We start from the raw sequence: 27,340 nt of genomic DNA on the forward strand, positions 1-27,340 counted from the left end.
GACACGAATTGGTGTCAGCATACTTTATATACAACCAGAGATAAGAAAAATTGTACTGTATACGTGTAATAAGAATTGTAATGCAGTCCACTGTCATTTATTTTTTAAAAATCAATTAAAAAAAAAAAGCTGGAATTTTAGATGAACTGCCCGCTGGCTATTGAAGAATTCAAAACTAAACATTCATTTCAGCTTGTATCTAAGGAACTGACTTTCTTGGCTTTTTTGGTTTTTGATTTTTTTTTTAACCTCTCTCCCTAATCATTCTTCTTAGTTTCCTATTAACATGCCTCCACTTGTATAATTTTTTTTTTTTTTTTAATTCAGAACTGAGAGCAGGATTTCAGAAAGTTCTGAATGGCACCTGGTTAGAGCAGTTAGAGAATGCCATTCCCAGACTATCTCTTCGGGACGTTCATTCATGTTTCAGGAAAGTAGACATCATGTGCCCATTTAATAATGAGTGAAATATTGTGGAAGGTGGAAAAATGAGATATAGTTTCTTCTCTCATGAATACATTTAATAATATATATTTACAGGAAAAGGAAAGTGATGGAGTAGAAAACACTACTGGGAGTCTAGAAACCTGGGTTTTCCAACTGTTGACTCCTGTCGAAATTTGTAAAGACTCAAAGTGCATTTTTCTGGTCTAGTAATATAACTCAATGATACAATGTTTTCCTGAAATATGTGAAGCCCTGAGTTCAATCCCCCGGACCACAGAAAATAAAGGTCTAGAGGGTGTTTATGTACAATATTTGCATAGACAAGGGAAGTGAAATAATTTCTAAATTACTTTCATGAGGACAAAAAGATAAGGAGAAGGAAGGGGGGTTTTAAAATGGGTATGCTCCCCTTTATTAGTATAATAGTTAGAAGCAGATGAGGAATTAGAAATCTTGACCTGAACTTTAAAAGATAATGATTAATTTGGTAATGTTGCAGATATACAAAAGTATAAGGAATAATGTGCCATTTTTGTCTACACATTTCACCATAATTGTTTCAATATTTTTGCTATTTTTATTAAGATTTTTACAGGCATAGTTGAAGCCATTTATAAAACCTCAATCAATTCCCACCCCATCCTTAGAGGTAACCATTATCCTGAATGTCATGGTGTTCATTCCCTTACATTTGTATGTTTTTGTTCTGTGACTGAATACATATTTATCCATGAGCAATATATTTAGTTGTTCTGTATGCATTCCAAAAGTTTATAAAATGATATCAGATTTTACATATCCTTTTGCCAGATTTTTACTCATCATTAATTTTGAGCTTTAGTGAGATAGTTGAAGTTTATTCATCTTAACTAAATATTTCATTAATTTCTCTTCCAAAATTTGTTCATTTTCTCATTGATGTACATTTAATTTAAGCTGTTTGAAATAAACATCCTTGCACTTGTCTCCTTTTGCACTGGGTTTTTGTTTGTTTGTTCATTTGTTTTTTAATAGACTATATCTTACTATGTTGCCCAAACTCCCACCTAACCCTCCATTGTAGGTGGGACTATAGGCATTTACTATCATTTGATTATTATCAACACAATTTGATGACTGTGATATGATTATTTTGTTGTTTAGTTAAATAACTTTCAATATTTATTGTCCTTTCAGATTTCTTCTTTGGGAAATTGTCTTTACTCACTTTTTTTGTTGTTTGTAAAATAATTTATTAAATTTTTACATTAATGTTTAAAACATATTGCATATGTACCATTGTACCAGTCTCTTTATTGTACGTAATTTTTTTTCCTTTTCTTTTGGTACTGGGGATTGAACCCAGAGTACTTTCCCACTGGGCTACGTCCCCCATTCTTTTTAATTTTTAAATTTTTAATTTTATTTATTAATTTTTTATTTAGATATGACAGTGGAATGTATTACAATTCTTATTACACATATAGAGCATAATTTTTCAAATCTCTGGTTGTATACAAAGTATATTCACACCAATTCATGTCTTTATACATGTACTTTGGATAATGATGTCCATCACATTCCACCATCATTTCTAACCCCCTGCCCTCTCCCTTCCCTTCCCACTCCTCTTTTAGAGTTTGTCTATTCCTCCTATGCTCCCCCTCCATATCCCACTATGAATCATCCTCGTTATATCAGAGAAAACATTTAGCATTTGGTTTTTGGGGTTGACTAACTTCACTTAGCATTATCTTCTCTAACTCCATCTCTCTACTTGCAAATGCTGTGATTTTATTCTCTTTTATTGCTGAGTAATATTCCATTGTGTATATATGCCACATTTTTACTCACTTTTATTCTGTGTAGTTTCTCTCTTTTATTGATTTGACCTTTATTATGGATGCGTATCTCATTTGGGTTATATATATTACAAATCCACTCTCCGTTTGATGAAGCCTTTTCTCTAGAGCATATTTTTAATACAGATCTACATTTTAATATACTGAAAAGATATTCTTTTTAAAATATTTTGTTCAAGTTTTTTCATTTGAGTCTTTAACACAACAGGAAAATATTTTTGTAAATTATGTAATGTAGGGTCATTGAATTTTTTTTCTTTTCTCCTTGTATGGATAACCAGTTTTCTCAATACCATTTATTAAATGTTTTATCATTTCACTGATTGAGAATGTTTTTAATGATTTTATGACTATTACTGGTTTGTTTCCCAAAAGGTTTATGAAAATTACTCATTTGAGGAGCTGCGTTTTGCATCACCAACTCCTAAGAGGTAAGGATCATTTTCTGAAAGAATAGCTAAAATGTCAGTTGTCATCTGCTTACACCTAAAATAATTCTACATTTCAACTTTTAACTTTCATAAATAAATAATTACCACCATATAATAATGTGTAGATTTGCTAGTAGAGTGTATATTCAACTGGAATACTGTCAGTATTTTACAAAACTACTAGAGAAACAATAAATACTCATTAAAATAAGTATTAATTGGCTTGTCTGGGGTTGATTGGGTTTTGTTTGTTTGATTTTTTTTGCTGTTTTTTAATTATTCCTTTTCTTCTTCCAATGAGTTATGAAGAGATTTCACATTTGGTTATGATATCTTAAGTTTTCAACCCCTGATTAATTCTGTTAACTTCGTATTTAAGCAGATCCATGGTACTTCAGAGAGTTCATTTACATAAAATTTAGGCAAAGCTCTGAAGTAAATCTGAGAAAGCATACTTACTTATAGGCTTCATTGTATTGCATATCACATGACTTTACTAGAAACTAACAGATTACTTTGACTTTATTTTGGTATATATGCAAAGTACAGTTGTAATATACAATATAGAAAGTTTTCTTTTTTCCTAAAACGCAGAGTGCTATACATTGTATCTTTGGGTACATGAAAGTAGCATTTTGTTCCTGACTTTAGTTAATAAAATGTCTGCTGGAGTAGAAGCATATGTATATAGGTGACTTTATGACCAGTGTGATTCTGCAATCTGTACAATTAGAAAAATGAGAAATTATACCCCAATGATACAAATGTATGAATTGCCAAGATCATTGTAATGTCATGTGTAGATAATAAAAAAAATTGTAAAATAAATGTGAACAGTATTAACTTATAGCATGTTAAATAAGAACAAGCTGACCATTTCCCTACTAAACAGGTTTTTGTGTACATTGGGCATCTTAAACCTAATTGAAATAGTCTCATCTAAGAAAATTAATGTATTCATTTTAAAAACTGTTGAGCTTCTGCTGTGTGGAAAGGCTTTGAGTACCTTTATGAATGTGACATTTGTGGTTGTGATTCTCATGGCATTTACATTCCTAAGGAGAAACAAACTATAAATAAATCATAAAGATAAATAAGGTTATTTAATGATGTTGGAGATGGAGCAAACTGTCAAAGTATTATTACATGACAGTAGAGGGCTACTTGAGGAGTTGTATTTGACTAGAGAGTTTGTGTTAGCTTTGGTTTGCTATGATCAAGATACCTATCAAGAACAACTTAGATACAAAGTTTATTTTGGTTCATAAATTTAGAGGTTTACTCTATGGTTGGCTGACTCCATTGCTTTGGGCCTGAGATGAGACAGAACATCATGGTTGAAGGGTGTGGCAGAGGAAAGTTGTTCAGCTCATAGCAACAAGAAAGCAGAGAGAGAGAGAGAGTGAGTGGGAGGATCCAGGGTCAAAATATAATCCCCAAAGGCATGTCCCCAGTAACCTACTTCCTCTAGCCACACCCTACCTGCCTACAGTTATCACACAATATTTCATTCCAATTATTAATCAACCAAATGGATTAATCCGCTGATTAAGCTATGGCTCTCATAAACGAACAGAATTCAGTGTTGGTGGTTGACCAAGTAAAGTTATGGGGAAGGTAGTTCTCAACAAAAGAAAGCCTGAGTGGATGGATCTTGATTCCTTTGAGGAACAGACGAAAAGAGGCTAGAGAAAAGTGAGCAAGAGGGAGGAATAATAAAGGTGAGTTTGAAGCACTTTTACATATGGAGTAGTAACCTATGTTAAATAATTTAAATTTTCTTCTAATCAAATTTACTTAGAGAGTTTTAAACAGGAAAGGCACAGCATCTGATTTGTAGTTTTATAAAGATCATTCTGGCTGTTCTCTGAAGATGAATTATAGGGGTACAAGAATGGGAACAGAGAGATAAGTTAGATACTATTAAGTATCATGGAAAAGTTGTAAAAGGACTAAAATGGAATTTGGGATACACCTAGGAGGTACAGCTAATAGACTGTGCTTATAGAGTGGAACAGAAGACAAAAGAGAGAAGAATCAAAAATGATCATAGATTTTCTTTGATTTCACCAGAAGTTTTATGATTAGCCAATTTGGTCCACAAACCAAATCTGGCCTGTTGCCTGCTTTCCTAAATAAAATGTTATTAGAGTACAATCTTGCTCATTAGTTTATATATTGTCTATGGCAACTTTTGTACTACAATTGTGTAGTTAAACAGTTGTAACAAAGACTTTTTTGGCACAGTAGGATAAAATATTGCTACAGCCTATGGTATAGTATAATGATTTTTATGAAAATCAAAAAGTCTAAGGAAAAAACAGGCATTCATTTCTCCTACTTTGTTTTATAAGGTGTATATGGATGAGAAATGAGTTTTTCTTTAGATATTTTAAAATCGAGACACCAAGATATCCCTAGTTATCTAAGTGGAGATGGCAGCTTATAACTAGAAAGAGTTTGAAACTCATGGAAAAATAAATTTGCGAGTCATCCTTTTACATATGATTCTTAACACTGAGGAATGGATGAATTAGCTACTGAAAAGTTAGTATAGAAAAAAATGAAAACCTAGACCCCAATCCTGGAGCTTTCTGTAAATTGAATGGTGATTAGATAGCCAACAACACTAAGAATGGCCATTGAAGCAAAAGAAAAAAACTTGGAGAAAGTTACGGAAGCAAGAAGAAGGAAGTTTTTCAAAAAAGTAAGAGTTGACAACTATCATGCTACTGAGAGATTGCCTGGAAAAAAATGACCATTACATTCAGAGACATGATGGGCATTCGTGACTTTGATATCAGCAGTTGTATTGCAGTGTTGGGATCAAAAAACCTAGTAAGTTGTGAAAGTGGAAATTTTTTTAAAAAATGAAGAAGGTAATTGTGGACATTCTTTAGATAAATTTTGATATAAAGGCGAGAAGACCTAAGAGACCTTACTGAAGACTATAATATTAAGAGGAGGTATTTGATTTGTCAAGATGGGAGAATCTAGGAACAAACAGTGATTCCAGATTTCCCAACAACTCAGAAAGGAGACAGAGAAAGATCAGCAAATCTGAGACATGGATGACAGAATAAATACTCTTAAGATTCAATATTACAAAGATTGAGACCTGGAGAGCCTAGAAGATGGGTTACCAGCATAGAAAATAAGATCAGAGTTCCCTAACCCTGAACCTAGATCAGGGAGGGGGAAGGAGGGAGGGACACCAGAAAGAGAAAGAGAGAATGGAAAAACTCTTAAGCTCACCCCTTATTAACAATATTTGGGGAAAAAAAAAAAAAACATTTTAAAATGTGTTAACAGCAAAGGTGTTCTCATACCAGATTAAGCAGTTTAAATGCAGAAATGACCATTGCATTCATTACATTTCCAAGCGGCTTGGAAGTCTGCAGCCTAGTTGTGTAACACACAACTGATCAATCACTCTTTAAATAATCTTGTACGAGCCCAGGCAGGGAAGGGGCCTTCTACGGAGTATCCAACACCCCCATACAGCATCCCACATGAAAACTGGCAGGGAGGGAGGGCTTAACGCAGCCTCTGCAAAAGCACTGGTAGTAACCTGGAACCAGGAAGGGAAGGAGTACCCTGCACAGCTTCTGCAAAAGCCCAGGCAAGGAAGGAGCATCCCACTCAGCTTCCTTAGGAATGAGAAAGGAACACTCCATGCAGGCCTAAAAAAAGGCCCAGGCAGGGAAGGAGTGCCTCATGCAACATCCCTGGAACACAGGCAGGAAAGGACCATCTGGAAGAGCCCTGCCAAAGAAAAAGCACTCTGAAGCATCCCAGGAACCCTGGGCAGAGAAGTAGAGCCCACTCCATCAACCCCTGGCAGAAAGGGAGAGCTCCAGGCACTTGATTAGTGCCTTTGCAAGCCAGAATAGAGACAGATCTGTGGCCTGCAAATTTCAGTGGTGGGAATTAAGAGCTCTCATCCAAGCCAGAATACAGTTTTGGCCCCAAGCCAAAAAAAAAAAGGAAACCCTTAAAACTGCTGTTGGGGAAATTGCCTGAGTCCTAAGAAATCTAGAGGGCCTCTCCCCCGGATTCTTGCCACAGTTCTATGTGAGGCCTGTCCAGGAGGGAAGCAGCCTGGATATCCAGCAACAAAGCTAGTCTGTCCAGATCTTTGCAGCAGCCAGCAGAAATTATATGAGTCTTATAAAACTTAAAGGGAAGGTATTTGGGCCCAGATCATAACCAGTGGGAGGTTGGTTAAAGCCAAAATTCTCCTGGTATGAGGCAGCAAATAACCATGGCACAAAGTCTGACCTGTGAACACCACAGGGGTGTCTCTAGACACTTGTGGAACATTGGTTGAGCACTGCCTCAGCCACAGACAGCAGAGGAAAGCAGCATCCACTATACCCAACCTGGGGCAGTGGAACATAGAACCTAAGTGAACCAGCTAAGTTACCCTACTCAATATTAAGGACCCCAGTGAGCTGCATCCACAAAGGGGCATGACTCCATCACAGATCACCCATGGAGAACCCACAACCCTGTGATTGGTGCTTATAGACAGCCACTAGGCTCTACACCACCTTGAAAAGAATCCGGAAGAAGGGAACTGGTACCAAGGAGATCTACAGCAATAATCCAGAGCCCTACATCATTATCTCCAGCACACAATAGGGAAAACAAAACAACAACAAAAACAACAAACAGACACAATACTGCACCCTTTGAGTAGTCAGTTCCAGGCCCCTGAACTGACAAACCAGTATTGGCTAGTGAGAGGTTTATAGCAACTAGAAAAGTAGCTCCTGCATCCAAGCACTGCTAGAGGAATTCAAAAAGACTGCTGGACATCCTCAAAACATCCCAAACCCTAATGAAATCCAAACCAAGATTTAATAAGAACTTTCTTTGCCTTGATATGGTTTACTGTAAATCACTGTAATGTCAGCTTTGATTTTAGAAACTATTCTTTTTTAAAATTTTTTTAGTTGTTATGAATAACCTTTATTTAATTTGTTTATAGGTGGTGCTGAGAATTGAACCCAGTGCTTCATACATGCTAGGCAAGCTACAATCCCAGACCTAAACTATTCTTTGTTTTGATTGATAGTTGTTACCCTAATAGCCAACATTGCACCTTCAACCCATTTGAATGTATTTCTTCTAATGGTTTAAACACATTAATTGGAATCATTTTTTCTAGCTGTATTTTCTTAGCTCTTGTTTATACTTGCTCTTCTTTCTCTCTGTTCTCATGTTTACACTGTTTACTACTGCCTCAAATCCCTCCCATTAATTTCTGTCTCCTTTTTACCTTGGTCTGTATCATTCTTGCCTGTTCTTTTCATAAGGTTGAATAATATGTGGCTTGGCTCTTAAGTGATTTCAGTAAATAGCGTCAGTAACTGCTCTCAGAGTGGTACTGATACTGCAGTTATCAGAGGCCACACGTTGAGTTAAACTACCAATACTTGGTTGTTTACTCAATCCAGGGTTCCTAAGAGGGAAAAATCCCCCAAAATAGTTGCTTGCTTAAAATAGGATGGTTATATCCTAATAATGGGTAGACATATAAACAACATGAAAAAGCAAGGGAACAAACTACCCCAGACAGCCCATAACAGTGACTCCATAGATACCACAGTCAAGGAGATGTCTCATACAGAATTTAGAAGATTCGTGGTTAAAATGATCAGTTAGCTAAAAGAAGATGTATAGAGTGAAATTAGAAAATACAGGAAATGAAGATCATTCAATAAAGAGACATAGATCCTGAGAAAGAACCAGACACAAATCTTGGAAATCAGAACACAATAAACCAAATTAAAAATTCATTGGAAAGCCTCACTGGTCAATTAAACCACTTTGAAGATAGATTTTCAGGCCTTAAAGACAAAGTATATAATCTTTAAAATCAAGTTGACTATAAAGAAAAGATGTTAAGAGACCATGACCAAAATATTTTAAGAAATTTGAGACACCATCAAAAGACCAAATCATTGGAGTAAATGAAAGTTTCCAAAAACAAACTAAAAAGATGCACAACTTTTCAATGAAATAATATTGGAAATTTTTCCAAATATGAGGAATGAGGTGGTAATTCAAATACAAGAGACATACAGAACTCCAAATAGACAGTATATATATTCTCCAACACAATAATAATGAAAATACCTAATATACAGTATAAGGATAGACTTTTAAAAGCCACAAGGGAAAAACAGCAAGTCACATTTAGAGGAAACCAATTCAGATCTCAACTGACTTCTCAGCCCAGACCATAAAAGCCAGGAGGGCTTGGAATAATGTATACCAACCTCTAAAAGAAAATGGATACCAACCAAGATTACTATAGCCAGCAAAATTATGCTTTAGAATTGAGGTTGAAATAAAAAAAACTTCCACAATAAATAGAAACTGAAAGTCATAACCACAAAACCTGCACTACAGAACATACTCAACAAAATACTTCATGAAGAAGAAATGAAGAATTATAATGAAAACTAACATTGGAATGCATTGCATTAGAAGAATAGTCAATTGAAGGAGAATCAAATCTGAATCTAACATGTGAAGTAAATCCAATGACAGGAAATAAGAATCACCTCTGTTTAATAATATTGAATGAAAATCTTGAATTTATGTCAAAAGACTTAGATTGCATCTCTTTTTCAATCCAATCAACCAAACATAGGGTGTAAGAAACTCACCTTGCAGACATACATTCACAGACTGAAAGTGAAAGGATGGGAAAAGATATACCATGCAAATTGTTGCTGAAAGCAAGCAGGGATAGCTACTTTATCAGACAAGGTAGACTTCAAGACAAACTCAATTAGAAGAGACAGGGTCACTTCATACTGTTAAGGGAATCATCCAACAAAAGAAATAATGATTATAAATGTTTATCCCCAAACAATGTAGCTTCTACGTACATAAATTCTTCTAAATATCAAGAATCAAATAGACAACATTATAGTAATACTGGGTGATTTCAACACATCTCTTTCACTACTAGAGAGATCATACAGACAAAAACTAAATAAAGATTCTTCTGAACTAAAAAATACTACTTATCAAATGGACCTAACAGACATCTATATAATATTTCACTATTTAATGACTGAATTCACTTTCTTCTCAGCAACACATGAAACATTTTCTAAATAGACTTTATTTTAGGTCAAAGAGCAAATCTTAACAAATACAAAGAAATAGAGATAATTTCTTCCATAATTGAATGAATTTAGAAATCAGCAGCAAGATGAAAACAGAAACCACTTTAATATGTGGAGATAAAATAACACACTTTTGAATAACAAATGGATAGTAAAAGAAATCAGGGAAAAATTTTTTTTAATTTTACAAAACAAATGAAAACAATGATGTTATAATAGCAAAATCTCTGGAATAGTACAAAGGCAATTCTAAAAGGAAATTTTATAGCACTTAGTTTATATATTTAAAAAACAGAAAGTTGCAAAACAAATACTCTAACAGTACATCTCAAGACCTTAGAAAAAGAAGAAGAAACTAACACCAAAATCGGCAGAAGATTATGGTGTATATACACACAATAGAATATTACTCAACTATGAAAATGAAATTATGTTATTTGCTAGTAAATGGATGAAACTGGAGACTATAATGCTAAATGAAGTAAGTCAGACTCAGAAAGTGAAGGATCAGATGTTTTCTCTGATATGGGGAAGGTAGTCCAAAATTAGGGTGGGACAAGTGAGAGAAAAAAGAAATGGGGGGAGAGTTCCGTCAAAATGACAGAAAGGTTAGGTGAGTAGGAGAAGGGGATTGAGGGGCAGAGAGAAGAGATGGGGTAAGGAAAAAACAGAGGAATTAATCTTATATAACTTTCCAGAGGTACTACAGTGAATTTCACCACCGTGTATATCCACAAGATATTAATTTTTAAAAGAAAATGTAAATAAATAAGTCAGTAGAGGAAAAGAAATGTGGAGGGCCGTACAGAGGTTAAGAATAAGTACTGGGGACTTAATTGGAGCATACTATACTACCTGCATTTACAATTATGTGAAAATAAATCCTAATCTTATGTATAACTATTATAAACCAATAAAAAAATTTTAAATAGGAAATTCTCAAGTTTTTTGTATGCTAATAGAAATGATCCCATACAGTGGGAAAAACTGAAAATGCATGGGAGAAGGAGCAAGGTAATTGGAGCAAGGAAGTATTGAGGGAAGAAGTTTGGCAGTTCAAGTAAAGGGGCTGGCTTTGGATAAGGTCCAGGATGCTTCTTTCATTGAAACAGGAGAGAACATGAGAGGAAGCAGGTTTAATAATCTGATTGCAACCTGAAGGTTTGTATCTGTATCATTTCCTTACTGAAGAAAAAGGTGAGGTCATAATCAACTGCAAGTAAGGAAGAAGGGTGATGGAGTTCTGAAGTGAGAAAGAAAAATTTCAATTGTCAGGGGTGGGGAAACACTGTAGCAGGCTTGCCAGTCAGTATTAAAAATGCCAACCAAAATGAAATGTTTAGTGTAATATCATAGTGATCTCAGTTGTTTAATCGAAAGTAAATTTTCCAATATCCCTCTTAATTTTTTTCAGGCCCAGTGAAAATATGCTGATTCGTGTCAATAATGATGGCACTTATTGTGCAAATTGGACTCCAGGGGCTATTGGACTCTACACTATTCATGTTACCATTGATGGCATTGAAATAGGTATATGTGTATATATTTAAGTTATAAGTTATCTAGTGAAAAGAACTAGACTCAAAATACTCCTTCATTGTAGTTTTGACACTTTTGTTATACACATGTATAGGTTTCATAACTTTTATATGTCTTCATTTTGTCCTTTATAATGAGTATGTAGTTAGTGCATTCCTAAGGTCTTAAAATTATGCTCAAGTATTATAGCCCTCATGACTTCTTCCCTACTTTCCCCAGTGTGCCAGTCAGGTTGTGATGCTCTCCATGTTGCTGTATTATCATATGCATAACCTGTCTACCAATCATGGTCTGCCTTCTTCCTTTCCTGGATGTGAGCAGAAACCCTATTGTTCACCCATGGATTTCCCACTCTAGATCAGTACCAGCCGTATAATGACTGCTTAGTAAATATTGTTGAATGAATGAATTTTCTTTATCTGCCATTAGCTTTGAAAAACATTAATTTTGGAGGGGACATGAATCTTAATTTTTAAACTCCCTGTGTGATAGGATAATAGTAGAATTTTTTAAAAAGTGTTTATCAGTGTCAGTTTCTTAAAACGGTATCCTTTATGACACTGCTCAATAAATGGAACTCCTATGATCAGAAAATCTAGTATATCATAATTTCAGCATAGACAGTCACATGATTTACATCAACATATTAGGAATTCTGAGAAGTTCTAAAGTTAAGAATCTTGTTTTTATTTAAACCAGTGAGATCTCTTACCTATGGAAAAGAGGGAGAGAGGTCAGAGATAAGAATCCAGTCAGTCTTCTGTGTCTTTGGGTTCTACAGCTGTAGATTCAACCAGTTATGTATTGATAATTTTGGGGGGTTGGGGGGAATGCATTTATAATAAGTATGTATAGACTTTTTTCTTGTCATTATTCCCTAAACAATACATCTAATAGCTATTTATATAGCATTTATTTTGTATTAAATTAGTAATCTAGAGATGATTTAAAGTATACAGGAGAATGTAAATAGACTATGTGCAAATACTGTACTATTTTATATAAGGATCTTGAGCATCCATAGATTTTGGTATGTGAGGGGGATCCTGGAACTCATCCTCATCAGACACCAGGGATGACTGTAATTCTAAAATGATATCCTTTGGGAATCCCTGTTTTAAGCAATTTGTTTTTGCAGTGGAGTTAAAGAGGTACATTACATTGATGTATATAGAATATACATTAGTATAACTGTATAGAATCAGACATATAAAATAATACCACCCCAGAAATTTTTTTTTTTATCCACGGACTTTGCAGCAGTCTCCTTTTATCAGCATATCCATAATGCCTTTTGTTCTGCAAACATGCTGGTTCTGAGCAAAATATTATTGTATAATTCTCTCCAGTATTAACTGTTTGGTGAAGATTGCTGAGATAAAACAAGCAAACAAAAATCATTTGTAATAGAATATAAGTAGTGAAAGATGAGAGGTACAAATTAGAACAGGAATTTAAAAACCATGGTAGTAAAGAATAATTTCATAAAGAATTTTTTTCTCTGCAAATATTATTAAAATTTCAGTAGGTAGAGTTTTTAAATCTTATCTAATATTGGAGTAAAGGAAACTGATTTATTTTTTAGAATGAACCTGAAGAAAGAGATTTGTATTTATTTAAAATCATTCTTTTTCTTTCTTCTTTTTTTTTTTTCTTCCCTCCTATACTGGGGATTGAACCCAGGGGGCACTTTGCTTTACCACTGATCTATATCCCCAACCCTTTTTATTTTTTATTTTGAGACACAGCCTCATTAAGTTACTTAGGACCTTACTAAATTGCTGAGACTGGCCTTGAACTTGTGATTCTCCTGCTTTAGCCTTCCAAGTCACTGGAATTACAAGTGTATGCTACTACCCATCCAGAATTATCCATTTTCTTCTCCACACGATTTTCATACTCTTCCTAACTCAGCTCTCTCCCAAACTGTCAATAGACTAGGATCTTGCTCAATGATAGATAAGGACAAATGATAATTCATTGGAATGATGACAATAAAAGCTAACATTTTTGGATGGTTAATATACCTACATTGTTCTGCATATACCTTATGTATTTTAAATTATTTAATTTTTATAACAGCTCAGTGAATAGGTGTTATTACTATTTCCATTTCAGAGATGGTAACATTGGACACTGAGAGTCATAAATTAGTGGCAGATGTTGGAGCACCCAAGCAATCTAGAGCAAGAACTGAGCTTTCAACCACCATGCTGTATTGTGCAGTCTGTCTCTCATGCTGTCAGGCATGCTGTACTGCCTGTCAGCAGCAGAAGTGACTGGTATAAGTAATGGGTGCTCTTGTCAGATAATATTTAATTGTACAAGGTTTATTTTTATTGCTATTCTGAATTTTCAGTATCATTTCATATGTTTAAGTTAAACACTAGAAACCCCATTTTTGCTTGAAGCCCTGAGGAAAACTTTGTATCTTGCCACTTTGGAAGCTCTGGTCCATTTTTTAAATATTTGTCTTTTTTAGCTTGTTCAATCACCAATCATCTTAAAAGGACAGATCGAGACATTTGTTTTAGTTGTTTAAAATAGCTTGTGAGTGTTTATAAGGTTGAGTTGAAAGATCCTTCCTCTCGTTTTTTTGTCAAATGTTTTAGCTGCCTTCCTTTTCTTACAGATGCTGGCCTTGAAGTAAAAGTAAAAGACCCACCAAAAGGGATGATTCCACCAGGAACTCAGTTGGTCAAGCCAAAGGCTGAACCTCAACCAAATAAGGTTAGGGTAGATGAAGTCCAAGCTGAATAGGGCACAGGTTTTTTAAGTATTTCCTTGATACTTCAAAATGGCCATGAAATATCTAATATTTTACTGATTGACTTTAGCATTTGAATTCTAAATATCTCAAATAAATTTGGAGAGTGTTACATGGTAATCATTTTAAATTATAAAACCTGTGCTTTGGGGTTTCTTTATGTAATGCTGTAATAATCATTGTGTATTTTCTGTTACTGAAAGTTTACAATTAACAAAAAGTTTACTGAAATTAAATGTAAAATTTGCAATGTCTTTTGCCCTTAAAAGAACAATTAATTTCCTAATATCCAAAGAATACGTATAGGAATTTTAGTAAACCAATTTTTAGAAAGGAAACATTTTATATACTACCTTTCTAAAAAGGTATCTTTTAACCTTTTGGTCATATGTATTTAAAATTTAGAAAGGAAATTCTAAATATATATTAATAATTCTCTTAAGTTTTTTTCCAGTCATATACATTTCAATATGTATCAAGATTTCATTTTTATAATTTCGTAAGTAATCTGCTGTTATTTGAAGACGTACAAAGCTGTAAGCAATTTTGAAAAATTTCTCAAAATTATAGTACTTTTAAATCTGTTTAATTTTATCTCTTACTCCGTATGAAATCTCTCTTTTATGTTTTTCCTGTTTTACTAAATATGTTTGCCTTTCTCAGGTTCGAAAATTTGTGGCCAAGGATAGTGCTGGGCTCCGCATCCGGAGCCACCCTTCCCTTCAGAGTGAGCAGATAGGCATAGTGAAAGTCAATGGAACTATCACTTTCATTGATGAGGTAATTCATAAAGAAACTCTTAGTAATAAATATTGGACAGATTTTTTTTTGCATTGTTTGCAGAATAGTAAGGCTACAAAGTTTTCTGTTAAAATGTGTTTTAAGCAGTGTGAGAATCTTTTGAAAATTGTTTTGCAGGATGTGTCCATGGAGTTTCAGACATTTGAATTTTTTTCTTTTATCAATAAAAACATAGCTAAAATTATATTTTGAACATAATAAGAACTCAATTAGACATAGTAATCAGAACCTATATAAGTATTCACTGAAAATGGGTATAATTGTTTTTCATTAATTTTTGAAATATTTTTTAAACATATTCTTTGTATTACTTTAACTTTGGTTGGTACATATTACATTTTTCTAGTAATACAACCAAGTAATTAGTTCTTTGGGAAGACATCTGATTTTACTGTTTAGGCTATTTATCTTTAAGTGTGATTTCCTTTAGTTTTTTACTCCTAAGCAAAATTGTTTTTTTCAGTCTCACACTAGGGATTATACTACTGTGGCATTCCTTGCTGTTTTTTTCCTTAGAAGATCTCTAAAACTTAGCTTTTATGAAAACTAAATGCCTAATCTGTTTCTACCACTTTATGCCTACTTTGTAGTCTTTCAGTCCTTGCTACCCCTATAGGAGTGACAGGAGGGCATGGCTTGTTTATGTTGCTTCTTTCCCTTAGATCCACAATGATGATGGTGTGTGGCTGAGACTGAATGATGAGACAATAAAGAAGTATGTTCCTAACATGAATGGTTACACTGAAGCCTGGTGCCTTTCATTTAATCAACATCTTGGCAAGAGCCTTCTGGTCCCAGTTGACGTAAGTAAAAAGTGCTTTTAAAAAACATCATAGGTACAGTCTGTCCTCATTACAGGCTTTCTTTAATTAAGGCTTTTCAGTTCTGAGGTAACCGACAATTAAGTAACTTTGACTTTAGAAGTGCTTCAATTCTTTAGGGCTTTTGTCTAATGAAAGTAAAATTTGGCAAGTTAAGGTCCTTAATGATTATTTTGATTCATCACCAACAGGAGGTAGTAAATTTAAAATAGGCTTACTGAATTTCTTTCAGAGAGATAATGAATGAGAGTGGATGCATTTTTTCCCCTTCTTATTTACACTACTATTTTGAATGAATTCCAAACTAAAATTTAAGAATTTAGAATTAACTGTTCATTCAGAAACAGGTATAAATGTTTGTAAAGTGCATGTTATGTTGGCATTTTGCAGTCATTTCTTTGTATTATGTTTAACTTTGAATCTTTTCTTCTTTGGCTTACAATACTATTACATTAACATAAGATGGGTTTATACACTTGTAATGGTATTGAAATCTAAATCCTCATCTCTGAGAAAATTCATTGAACCTCTGGTTAGAACCATTGGTTATAACATCACCTTAGTATTTAAACAGTTGAATTTCTTCAAAATCAGTGTTAGCTTATTATATCAACCATTCAATATATTGTATTTGTTTCTCTCCTTGATAGCCCATAATAATGTTTTCCAAAGCAATGGTTTTATAGGATGCTTCTTTGTGTAAGAAAATATTGGAACTTTATGTTATTTGTACATATTTAATAGCAGCACAGTGGAGAAAAAAACATTAGCCATTTGATGAAGAAAGTTTAGAGTGTTGGCCTACTGCTTTACTGAGGTTAAGATGATGAGTTAAATTTTAAGCAAATAGATCAGGTGTTAGATTTTTCTTAGGTTTGCATCTACAGTGAAAATGAAAACAATTTTGACTCTCTGGAAAAGATGAATGATTCTGAGGCTGGGGATATAGCTCAGTTGGTAGAGTACTTGTCTTGCATTCGCAATGAGCCCTGGGTTCAATCACCAACACCGCCCCCCCCCCCCCCCCAAAAAAAAAAGATGAATGACTCTGGAAAGTAAATAATAATTCTATATCATCTATGACTAAAAAGTTGGCTTTAAGTAGTTATAAACCATTTTCTTTTTTTGCTTGGTTTTTAAAAATATTTTTATTAGTTATTATGGACCTTTTTTATTTTTTTATTTTTTTTATATGTGGTGCTGAGAATTGAACCCAGTGCCTCATGCCAGGCAAGCACTCTACCACTGAGCCTCAATGCCAGCCCCAACCATTTTCAATTATTATAACCAGATAGTCCTCAGGATTATGAAAAGGGTATATTAAATGAGATAACTATAACAGTTTTTTTTTTTTTTTTTAAATTTGGCCAATTTGGACTTGGGTTTTGTTTTTTTTTTTAAAGAAAATTTTCTTATTTCCTACTAAAGCATTTTACTAGATTACATAATCTTTCTTACCTATCCCACTTCAATATTTTCTTCCTAGTTCCTTTGTTTGCTAATTTGAGGAGATATCATTGAAAGAGGGAAATATCCACATACATAAAACAAGAGAATAACAAAGGTAGAAGGGGAGAGCAAGAAGTTCTGTGTTGAAATTCTAGAGCCCTTGAATTCATTTTGGGCTATTCTATCACAATTTGTAGTATACCATCTCCCTTAAAGTCAGGGAGAAAAGAACAGTATTAGATAAAAGAGGAAGCTAAATGGAGTGAGCCATACTCCATAAACTTGTTGAAGATTTTCACTGGAATGTGAATGAGGAGTTTCACTGACATATTTAAAAGTTCTAGATGTAGAATATTAAAGAAAATAAAATGACAAAGTGCCTTTTTTATTTTCTAGCTTTTTTTTTTTTTTTGTATGTTGAGGAATTGCGTAAGTTGGGTTTTAATGTAAATATTCTCAGGGTGTCTGATAATAATAAGAATATTAAAAATGCTGAGATTTTTCAGGTTTCTATTTTGAGATTCTTAAAAGTTAAAACAAAGACCACCAGTATTACAGGGAGAATATACAGTTATAGATTAGAATAGTGAAAAAAGGAAGAGATAGAATTAAGGGCACATTTGGAAAATTTATTTCTGTAAAGGAAAATGGGATATTTATGGTAAGAGACAAATTGGGAGGGAGGGAGGGGATAGATTGAGGAAGAACACAATTTTTTTAAATAAAGAAAGGAAAATCATCAGGTAAGAATGAATGAAGTTAGAGAATTAAAAATGCAGTGAAGATTTGAAATAGTAGAGAGAAATAGTAGAGGTATTTGATCAAAAACAAGTAAAGAATTATTAGGCCACTAGGAGTTCAGTGAGACCATTGTATGGACCCAATCCAGACATCCCTTCCCCTCTCCCATAATCCTAAACGTCCAGAATTAATGTAGGCCTCAAAGAGCAGATTATAGTATTGGTTGGAATATTTTGGAATGCTGTGACTAAAAATTAAGGACTTGCTAATAACTGATTGATGAAAGAGCAATTAAGATAACCAACTGTGGAATTGGAATTTAGCCTAATTTAGTATGGGAAAGAACAAATGGAGGGTCCCAGGGACTTGGAGGACTTAATAAAATTCTTTAAAAATGTCATAGGTACACTGTAGTTAAAAAGCTGGAAAGATATAGGCAGTTTGTATGATGAAGTAGATTTGTCTTTGATTTCATAGATTGAGAAATTTAATGGATGAAAGTTCAATTAGGTTGCTGTCTGAAGTGTGGTGCAAGTGAAAGTCACTGGAATTGCCTCAGTCTACAGATAAAAGGCTAGACAGTTGGAAGATCACTTTCATAGACATGAAGACACACCAGTGTGTACTGCAAGAATAAAGATGAAAGTAAATTATTTACTGTTGGAAGAAGAGTCCCTTTGAACACAGTTTAAAGTCATGGGAGGGATGGGAGTCATTGATTTTGAATCAAGGAGACACAGAGAAGTTTTGCTGTAAAGTGAGTGAACAGGTAGATAACTTAAGGATTAAATTTTGGGTAATGATCAAAGATGACAGAGGGGACACAGTGTGGCAAGATTAACTGGCATAACAGATCCCCAAACAAATCTACTGTAAAGTTGATTCAGTGAAGGCATTAGATGAAGGCCCACCCAATCAGAGAGGCCTGACAAAAGCAGTAACAGGTTTAGTTTTCCAAGATTTTGTTTGCAGGGCTAGACATGAGCACAAAAGGAATAATGATTCCATCTCATCCAGTCAAGGAAATAATATAGCTAAATAATTACATTTTATTAACTGTTTCTTTGTATCTCTTGATACATTGATGGATGGAAAAACACTTTTCATCTGTTCTCTCTTCTCACTTCAGTCCGTTTGTGTGTAAATCACCTATGATCATCATTGATAATTATAATTCTCTAACAATAGAAAAATATCAAGAAACAATCAAGGAATAATGCCACTAACTTAAAAGGATGCAAAAGTACTAAAAAATTGCCTTCAGCAATTTTACACTTGCTTTTCAAAATTTTCTAGTTAAAACAATTTTATATTCACATCAATGCATATACCTTGCTTGGATCCTATTTCAAGCAAACTGTAGGAGGAGTATGGGGGTAGGGACTGGAAATCTGAACAGTAACTGAATATTTAATGAAGTATTTAAAAAACAAAGTTACCATAAATAACCAATTTAGATTAAGTTTTATACTTATTTTGTTATATTATTTTATTGTATTTTAGAACTTTTGTGTCCATTGAGGATACATACTTTAGCTAAATTTTGGCTTGCCTAATAGTAGTCCTATTTAAACACCATTACTTCACTTAGAATTATTAGAGTCCTACTTTAGTTCAAGTGAGACTTTTCACTGTTTTAGCACTTAGTAATGTTCTCGTTTAGAGATTAAATAACATTAAACATTTATATTATGACTGTATTTTCAAAACATTATTTTGAGTCAGTGGGAAGAATAGAGTTAATTAGATAAAAATATAAATCCTTTGTGGGGCATTAATTATATGTTGGAATGTTTTGTTCTTTTTAGGACAAAAAAACACACTTTTCAATTTTGAGTCTTAGAGTCTTTGTTTTGTTATTTTGTCCATTTAGAATGCTTTGGCTTATTTTTTTTATATTGTTCTAGTTGATTTTTCTCCTCTGGAATTCCCGAAATACTATAGTCTTTAATTGGTGCAGTTCTTGCTTTTGGGGTACTTACTACATAATATAGTAGGTATCTTGTATTCAAATAATTAAGTCATCTTGTGGTAAGTTGTAGAATAGCTTAACTCAGAAGGTAGCATTTGAGGTAGACTTGAAGAAAAGCTGCCAGGAAAAAATGAAGAAATGTCTAGACAGAGAATCAAATGTTCAAAATTAAAAAGACATGATATGTTTGGGAACTGATGAATAATTGATATGGATGCAGCAAAGGATTGGAGGTGGAAACCAGATAAATGATGGGGAAATTGAGTTTCCCTCTCCCTTTCCAGCTAGCACTAAGTCTGTAGAAGTAGAAGAGGCTTAATTCTTTCTCCAGCTACTCATTATATTTAGTTTGTTTTTCTCACCTTCAGCCCATTTGTATTCATGTACCTTTTATTTCCATTTTTAACCTCCTTCAGAATAAGAGCTAATGAAAGATTCCTTCTTCGTCAAGTGTTTGTTTGTTTGTTTTTTCCCAAAGTGTTAAATATTTACTGATGGAATCTTTTCAACATCTGTTTATATCTAGTTTGAGTTCTTTTCATTCAGGGTGTGATCTTGCTGCTTAAAGTAATTCCTAACACATGCTCCTCACCTTGATTGTCTCATTTAATTCTCACTGTGTCCCTGTGATGTTTAGGGTATTATTCTCATTTTTCCAATGAGAAAAGATAATTAGTCACCTAAGATCCCAAGTTGAAAAGAATAGAACTGGTATTGGAACCCAGTTGATTTTATTCAAAGCTCATAGTTTTATTTTAATATGCCTTATAAAGAGATAAGTATAAGTATAGCTTTAAAAGGATAAGGTAAATAGCTATGTAGCTATAAAGATCATTATTTTGTCTAGAACTGCCAAATTAAATAATATGAATACTTATAATTTTAATGAATGAATGAAGATGGATACCCAGTGATTTATTGAAGGTAAATGAGTCCATCTGAGAAAGCATATCTGGGGAATGTTGATTTTTTTTAAATTAAAATTCTTATAATTTGAAAGCTACAAAATATGAGCTAGTAGAAAGTTTCATACCTCTTGGAAAATATGAGTTAAAAAAGAGAACCAGTTATCCACATGACATGGTAAACATTTGACTACCTAAAACCAAGAGCTTAATTTTTTGGAAAGCATATTTACTTCTGTGATTGGAGATACCAGTGATTTAAAACTTTAGGTACTTTGTTAAAACTGAAATCTTTAAACATTGTGAGGGTAATTGAGTAGAAAAGAAAGTTCAGATCAAGGAAAGCTGGGGATCTATCTTTAGAAGTGTTGTAAGATTTGTTTATAATTTCTATATTCTCTGAATTCTTTTTTTATCTTGCCTAAATATGTATGTAATAGTTGGTATATCGTAGAGGGTATTACATATTAGTAGGAGTCGTGTTCTCATTTATTTAGGAATTTTATTTGATTCTATTTTAAATGTTGTTATCTTATTTTTTTATTTGTTTATTCTTATTAATTCTTTTTAGTTATACGTAACATTAGGATTCATTTTGACATATGATAAAAACATGGACTATAGGAATATAATTTGTTCTAATTTAGTCCTTGCTACTTTCTTTATTTTGCTATTCTCTCCTCTTTCCCCCATTCCCTTCCCTATATTCTACTGATCTTTCTGCTATTTATAGTTATTTTTAAATTAGTGGCTGGTGGATGTCCATGATGGTGAGATTCACTGTGGTATTTTCATATGTGTACATAGAAATGTTAGGTTCTTGAAGAAGCAACTTGGGTCTCTGAACATCTCCATGTATTTATATAAGTCACTTCCTATTTAGACTCAGGAGTATTCACATGCAGAAAGTATGTTGAGCTGGGCATGGTGGTAAATGCCTGTAATCCCAGTGGCTCTGGAGACTAAGGCAGGAGGATCACAAGTTCAAAGTTAGCCTCAGCCTCACCAAATTCATGAGGTTCTAAGAAACTTAGCAAGACACTGTTTCAAAATTTAAAAAAGGGCTGTTCATGTGGCTGAGTGGTTAAGTGCCTCTCAGTTCAATCCCAGGCATGAAAGAAAGAGAGAAGAAGAGGGAGAGAGAAAGAAAAGAAAGCTGATATCTAAAATTCGGGCCACTGAAGATTTGGAATAGAAATGAAGGGCAAGTATCATTTTGGGTCTGAATTATAGAATCACCAAGAATTAGTAAAAGTGGCAAACATTTATCTTTAATTCAATTTCATTCTTTTGAAATACCTAATAGTACCGATAGTATGGCTTTAACATGCTGCATATTTCCTGGTTTTGAGTTGTTAATAGGTTTGTGCACTTGTGTATACATAAACTTTTTAAATATTAATAATATTGTCTTCATTTCATATAGCATTATAAATGTGCTATCCTTAGATGGTTATAAACTGCTTCATTTCATTCTTTAATTATTAAGTTTCTTAAACAGAATGAGGCCAGGTGTGGTGGCACATGCCTGTAATCCCAGTGGTTTGGGAGGCTGAGGCAGAAGGATCATGAGTTCAAAACCTGCCCCAGTAACTTACCAAGGCTCTAAGCAATGTAATGAGACCTTGTCTCTAAATAAAATATAATGAAATGTTGGGGATGTGGCTCAGTGTTTAAGTGTCCCTGGGTTCAATCCATCTCTAGGTTCAATCCCCCCACCTCCCCCACAAAAAAAAAAAATAAGGTTGAGATACTTAGATAATACTGTAATAGTTTATATATACATGTTATGCTTAATTTTCCTGAGTTATTTTATCTCTTTTTTTCTTTAAAATTGGAAGCTCTTTAACTCTGTGTTTATCTAGCAGAATGAAAAAATTTTATTTGGCATGTTTGATCATGTATTTTCACTGTGATAATTATTCACTTGTTTGCTGTCTTCTGTGCCTTAAAAAACTACCAGCTTGGAGTTACAATCTGGTATTGTTAGTTTACTTAGGTTTCTAGTATGCTTTCCTTTTCTAATTTTCTTGACAGAGCTTTTCTACCTTTGAAATAGAATTTGAGAATAAAATTACTTTAATTATTGTGGATATGTATATGTGGTCCATATTGGTGTATGGAATTATGCAACTTGAAATCTAATTCATACAGTTTAATACTGAGAAATTAAGATTTTTGGAGAGATTAATATTTGCATGAATGTTCATATAATTAGACTAAAACACTCCTAAATTTTCAAAAGAAAGCTATTTACGTATTTTACTTTTAAACTCCAGCTTTCTACTTGGCAAATTTTTGGTACTTAATAAATGCAATTTAATATGATTATAAGATAATCTAGTTTGAATTAAGAATTTTGTATAACTTTAGACACTAAATCAAAAAAGTATCAAATTTGGATTCACATATTACTAACATAAAATTGATTATATTAGTAATTTAGTACCAGTGTTAGTTATATCACTTTCAAATATCATTGTACATTAATTGACTCAGAAAATGGTTAAATTTGCACATTGAAATTAAAGACAGATTGGGCACGGTGGCATGTGACTGTAAACTCAGAGGCTTTGAGTCTAACGCAGGAGGATTGCAAGTTCAAAGCCAGCCTTGGGAACTTAGTGAGACCTTGTCTCTAATATAATATAAAATATGACTGAGGATGTGGCTCAGTGGTTAAGCATCCCCGGGTTCAATCTCTGGTACCAAAAAGAAAAAGAAAAAGAAAGAAAGACAAGTATAAGTATTTTAAAAAAAACAAAAGTGTTTCTTTATTGCTAAATTCATGTGCATTGTTTCTAACAATTGCTTTTCATGTTGCTTTTAATAATAGAATAACTTATGCTTTAAGTTAAAAATGCTAAAAAAATCTCGATATTGTTTTATAGTTTACTCAGGTGGCTTTAGTTTCCCTTTAGAATAATTATTTCAGTATTGATGTTAGAGTAAAAAAAATGTTGTTATGGTGATACATCTTCTGAAGATGATATTCTGTTCCCTTTCTTTATTGATATTTTACATCAAAAGGTCTGCACCACTATTCTCTGTATAGGCTAAAAACCATTGAGCAAATGCCCTACAAATTCTTATGTACATGGATGAACCAACAAGGACATTATTCTTCTCTGGAAAATAGTACTTTAGTGTGCTTTGCAGAGTTTCCACTTTACCTAAAGAGAAAGGATCTTATTTGCTATCTAATTTTAAATTGGGAGATTGGGTATGGTATTGGTGTTAGCTTTGTTTTACATTTATTTGTAGGTATATTACTAGAAGTCCTTCTTTTTCTGTTTTAGATGTTGTATATTTCTTATTTAGTATATATGTATTTACATGGTTATATATCTCTGTCTGTCCATACACGTGTATACATGAGGAAAATAAAGAACTAGAGAATAATAAATACATTCTCATTGTCTAAAATGAGTTAGAATCAATTGAGATTTGTGGTGTTTATTTTGCATTGAAGACTTAGATGATGATAGTATTTTTAACGTCCATTTTTGGGTCCAGAATAACCATTTATCACAGTAATTACATAAGCATAAAATTGTTAAGTGGCTACTTGCTAAACAGATTTTAGTTTCAGATCAGGTAAATATAGATCGATAGTATACTATATCTATGTAAAATGCGTATCATTTGAATAGTCATTGTGAAAATACTTATTTTTCTGAAATTGTGTTACAGTGAATTGTTTGTTCTTTAACAAAATATTTTTGGACTTTAACAAAGAGATAATGAGTGCTTTCGAGATGGAGAAAAGTAGATCTGTATTTTGATAAAAGATTCAGATTATATCTTTCTTTATGCTTTTCTTAACAAATTTTCTAATAGCTTTCAAAAACATTTCCAAATCATTTTTTTTAATTCATAGAAGGGAAAAAATTGAAAAATTACTTAGGTTTTTTTGTTTGGTTTTACTTTTTTCTTTTTTTGTACTTTAAAAAGTAATAAACCGGCGTGGTGGTACACACTTGTAATCCAGCAACTCAGGAAACTGAGGCAGGAGGATCACAAGTTCAAGCCAGCCTCAGCAACTTAGTGAGATGCTGTTTCAAAAAATAATAAGGACTGGGGATGTGCTCAGTGGTAAAGTGCCTCTGAGTTCAATTCAGTACCAAAAAAAAATAAAATAAAAAAACCCCCAAACGTGATGATTACTTCACATAACACTATATGCCCTCGTTATTATTCATAATAATATCCTCACTTAAGGCGTGTTAGGGTTGTCTTCTTGCATTGACTGTCTCAAACTTTATAAAGAATGTCTAACTCTTAATTTTAGTAAATGGCATGACACACTATATCCATGGAGAGCTTTTTGACAAAAACTTATTTTTCAGAATTTCCTTGGTGTGTGGTTTACTCAGGTGGCTTCAGTTTCCCTTTAGAAAAATTATATTTCAGTATTTATGCTAGAGTACAGAAAAATGTTTTACTGTGACACATCTTCTGTAGATGATATTCTGTTCCCTTTCTTTGTTGATATTTTTCTTTCTTAAACTTTGTTGCTCAGAATATCTTTAATGCTAGCCAAGGAGTCAGGGATTTGGACGTATTTTCATGGACTTCCAAACCTTTTTTTCCCCAGGTGAGTTAACTGTAAGGAACAATCATACATTATTCAGGTATTTCAGCATGTACAACAAATTTTTCATTGTATCTTTGAAGGTTTTGCTTAGGATTAATAAAAATTGCTAACAAAAAATTAAAAAGATTTACATGAAGGGCTACAATTGAGTTTTCCCTCTATTTTCATCAAAAGATGTACTATTAGTGAAAGTGACATTTCCTTATGACTTCAGAGTTGCTATGTTTACAGTTTCATGACTGACTTCACCAACAGTTACCTCCAAGTTTACTTTTATAGAACTAACTAATTTAGCTGGTAGTGCCATGACCTTATGGTCCTTCCATTTTTCTGCTGCCTACCCTTTCATGTTGCCCTTTTGAATATTCATCCAAGAACTGGAAGGGAATGGAAGGGGAAAATTCGTATTGACATTCATCAGTTTAATATCCTAGTGCTGAATCTCAAATTTCTGTATTGAATAAAATGTGATTTTAGGATTGTTGGAGAAGGACAGGCGACAGGCACAGTTACATGATTTTATGTCTGTCAGTTCTTTTTTATGCTGTTTGATAGAAAAGAAATGGATTAGCTTTGTTTTATATTTATTTAAGTAGCTTCATTAAGTATTTGATAAAATATTGACTATTATAATAAATGTTCTTATATATTGCCTTTCATTGACTAATTCACTATTATTGTTAGCTTTGCTAACATTTATCTCCCTGTGTTAACCTGAATGACCAGAAGTTGGAATTACTATTGGAAGTAATTAAATGCTCTAAGAATATCATTGAATACCAATTAAACTTTTTTGCTGAATTTATTCATATTTGCTTTCATTTTTTTGTTGTCATATAATTTTTAAAAATCAGTTGTAAGTAGGATGAAAACTTGCCTCTTCTACCTATGAAATTGCATTGTTTTTCACTAAAACTGATCATTCATAAATACAAATTTTTAAATGTTTTCCAAAAACCTTGTGAATATAGTAGCACTATTTCAAGGTTTAGATCTTAAACTTCAATTTTATTTTGAGTGTTCTCCTTGTATTAATATAGTTGTGTATACTCACACAAGGAGGGCTATATAAAATGTACATTTTAAGCTTATTTTTAGTTGCAAGTCTGGTCTGCTTTATAAGGAATTAAAAATCCCATTTCCATTAATTTGGCAATATGTAACTAAAGCATATTGATACATACAGTATGATAATTATAGTAATATATAAATTATCCATAGTATATATTCATATAAGTAAATTTTTTTGTCATTAGAATGAGATTTACAAAGTATTTAGTAAAAGTTAATAGTAGGTTTAAATTTTTCCTGACCAATCATATATTGAACTAAGAGAGTATACAAGAATTCTTGAATCTATATATTTAGCCTCAGAATTTTATTTTTAATGTTCTACTATGTATATCGATATATACACACATTTGCTATTATGAGACTTAAGGATAGAACTATTAAGTAAAATCTTACTTGTATAGTGTTCATTTAAAAATATTGTTCATAAGATTATTAAATATTAATTTTTAAACTATTTTTTATGAGCATCCCATTATGTTTATCTTTTACCCTATTTGACTATAATTCTTAGAATCCATTTTAGTGTATTTAAAAGTGCAGTTTCAAAGGAGTAATGGCAAGGGAAGAAATTCTAGTGGGGCATTTTTATTTACATTTAGATGAGAAGAAGAGGAAATATCAAGGTTAATATTTCTGTTTATTATGTTACAGGGAAACAATTCATCACAACATTCAGATTCAACAGAAAATATAGAACAAGTTTGGTTCTTTGATCTTAGAATTGACTCTTTTCATAAACATAATTCAAATTCCTTTTATTTACGTAGAATGCATCCATAATGCTAATCTTTCCACAAAATATAATTG

At 32.9% G+C, this 27,340-nt stretch overlaps 1 protein-coding gene across 11 annotated transcripts in view; it reads left to right on the plus strand.

Annotated features, from left to right (window-relative positions):
* Mycbp2 (MYC binding protein 2) overlaps positions 1-27,340 on the plus strand; it is a 272,185-nt gene that overhangs the window by 170,872 nt on the left and 73,973 nt on the right. For 8 of the 11 annotated variants that reach the window (XM_071611434.1, XM_071611435.1, XM_071611438.1 and 5 more), the window contains 6 exons: positions 2,664-2,719; positions 11,282-11,397; positions 14,039-14,136; positions 14,837-14,953; positions 15,637-15,777; positions 25,385-25,459. In XM_071611434.1, the coding sequence (XP_071467535.1) occupies positions 2,664-2,719; positions 11,282-11,397; positions 14,039-14,136; positions 14,837-14,953; positions 15,637-15,777; positions 25,385-25,459 (603 nt within the window). The remainder of the gene's footprint in view (positions 1-2,663; positions 2,720-11,281; positions 11,398-14,038; positions 14,137-14,836; positions 14,954-15,636; positions 15,778-25,384; positions 25,460-27,340) is intronic. The other 3 variants (XM_071611436.1, XM_071611440.1, XM_027938049.2) reach the window with 1 other exon arrangement.

Source organism: Marmota flaviventris, chromosome 4 (assembly GCF_047511675.1).
Source record: "Marmota flaviventris isolate mMarFla1 chromosome 4, mMarFla1.hap1, whole genome shotgun sequence".
Taxonomy (NCBI): domain Eukaryota; kingdom Metazoa; phylum Chordata; class Mammalia; order Rodentia; family Sciuridae; genus Marmota; species Marmota flaviventris.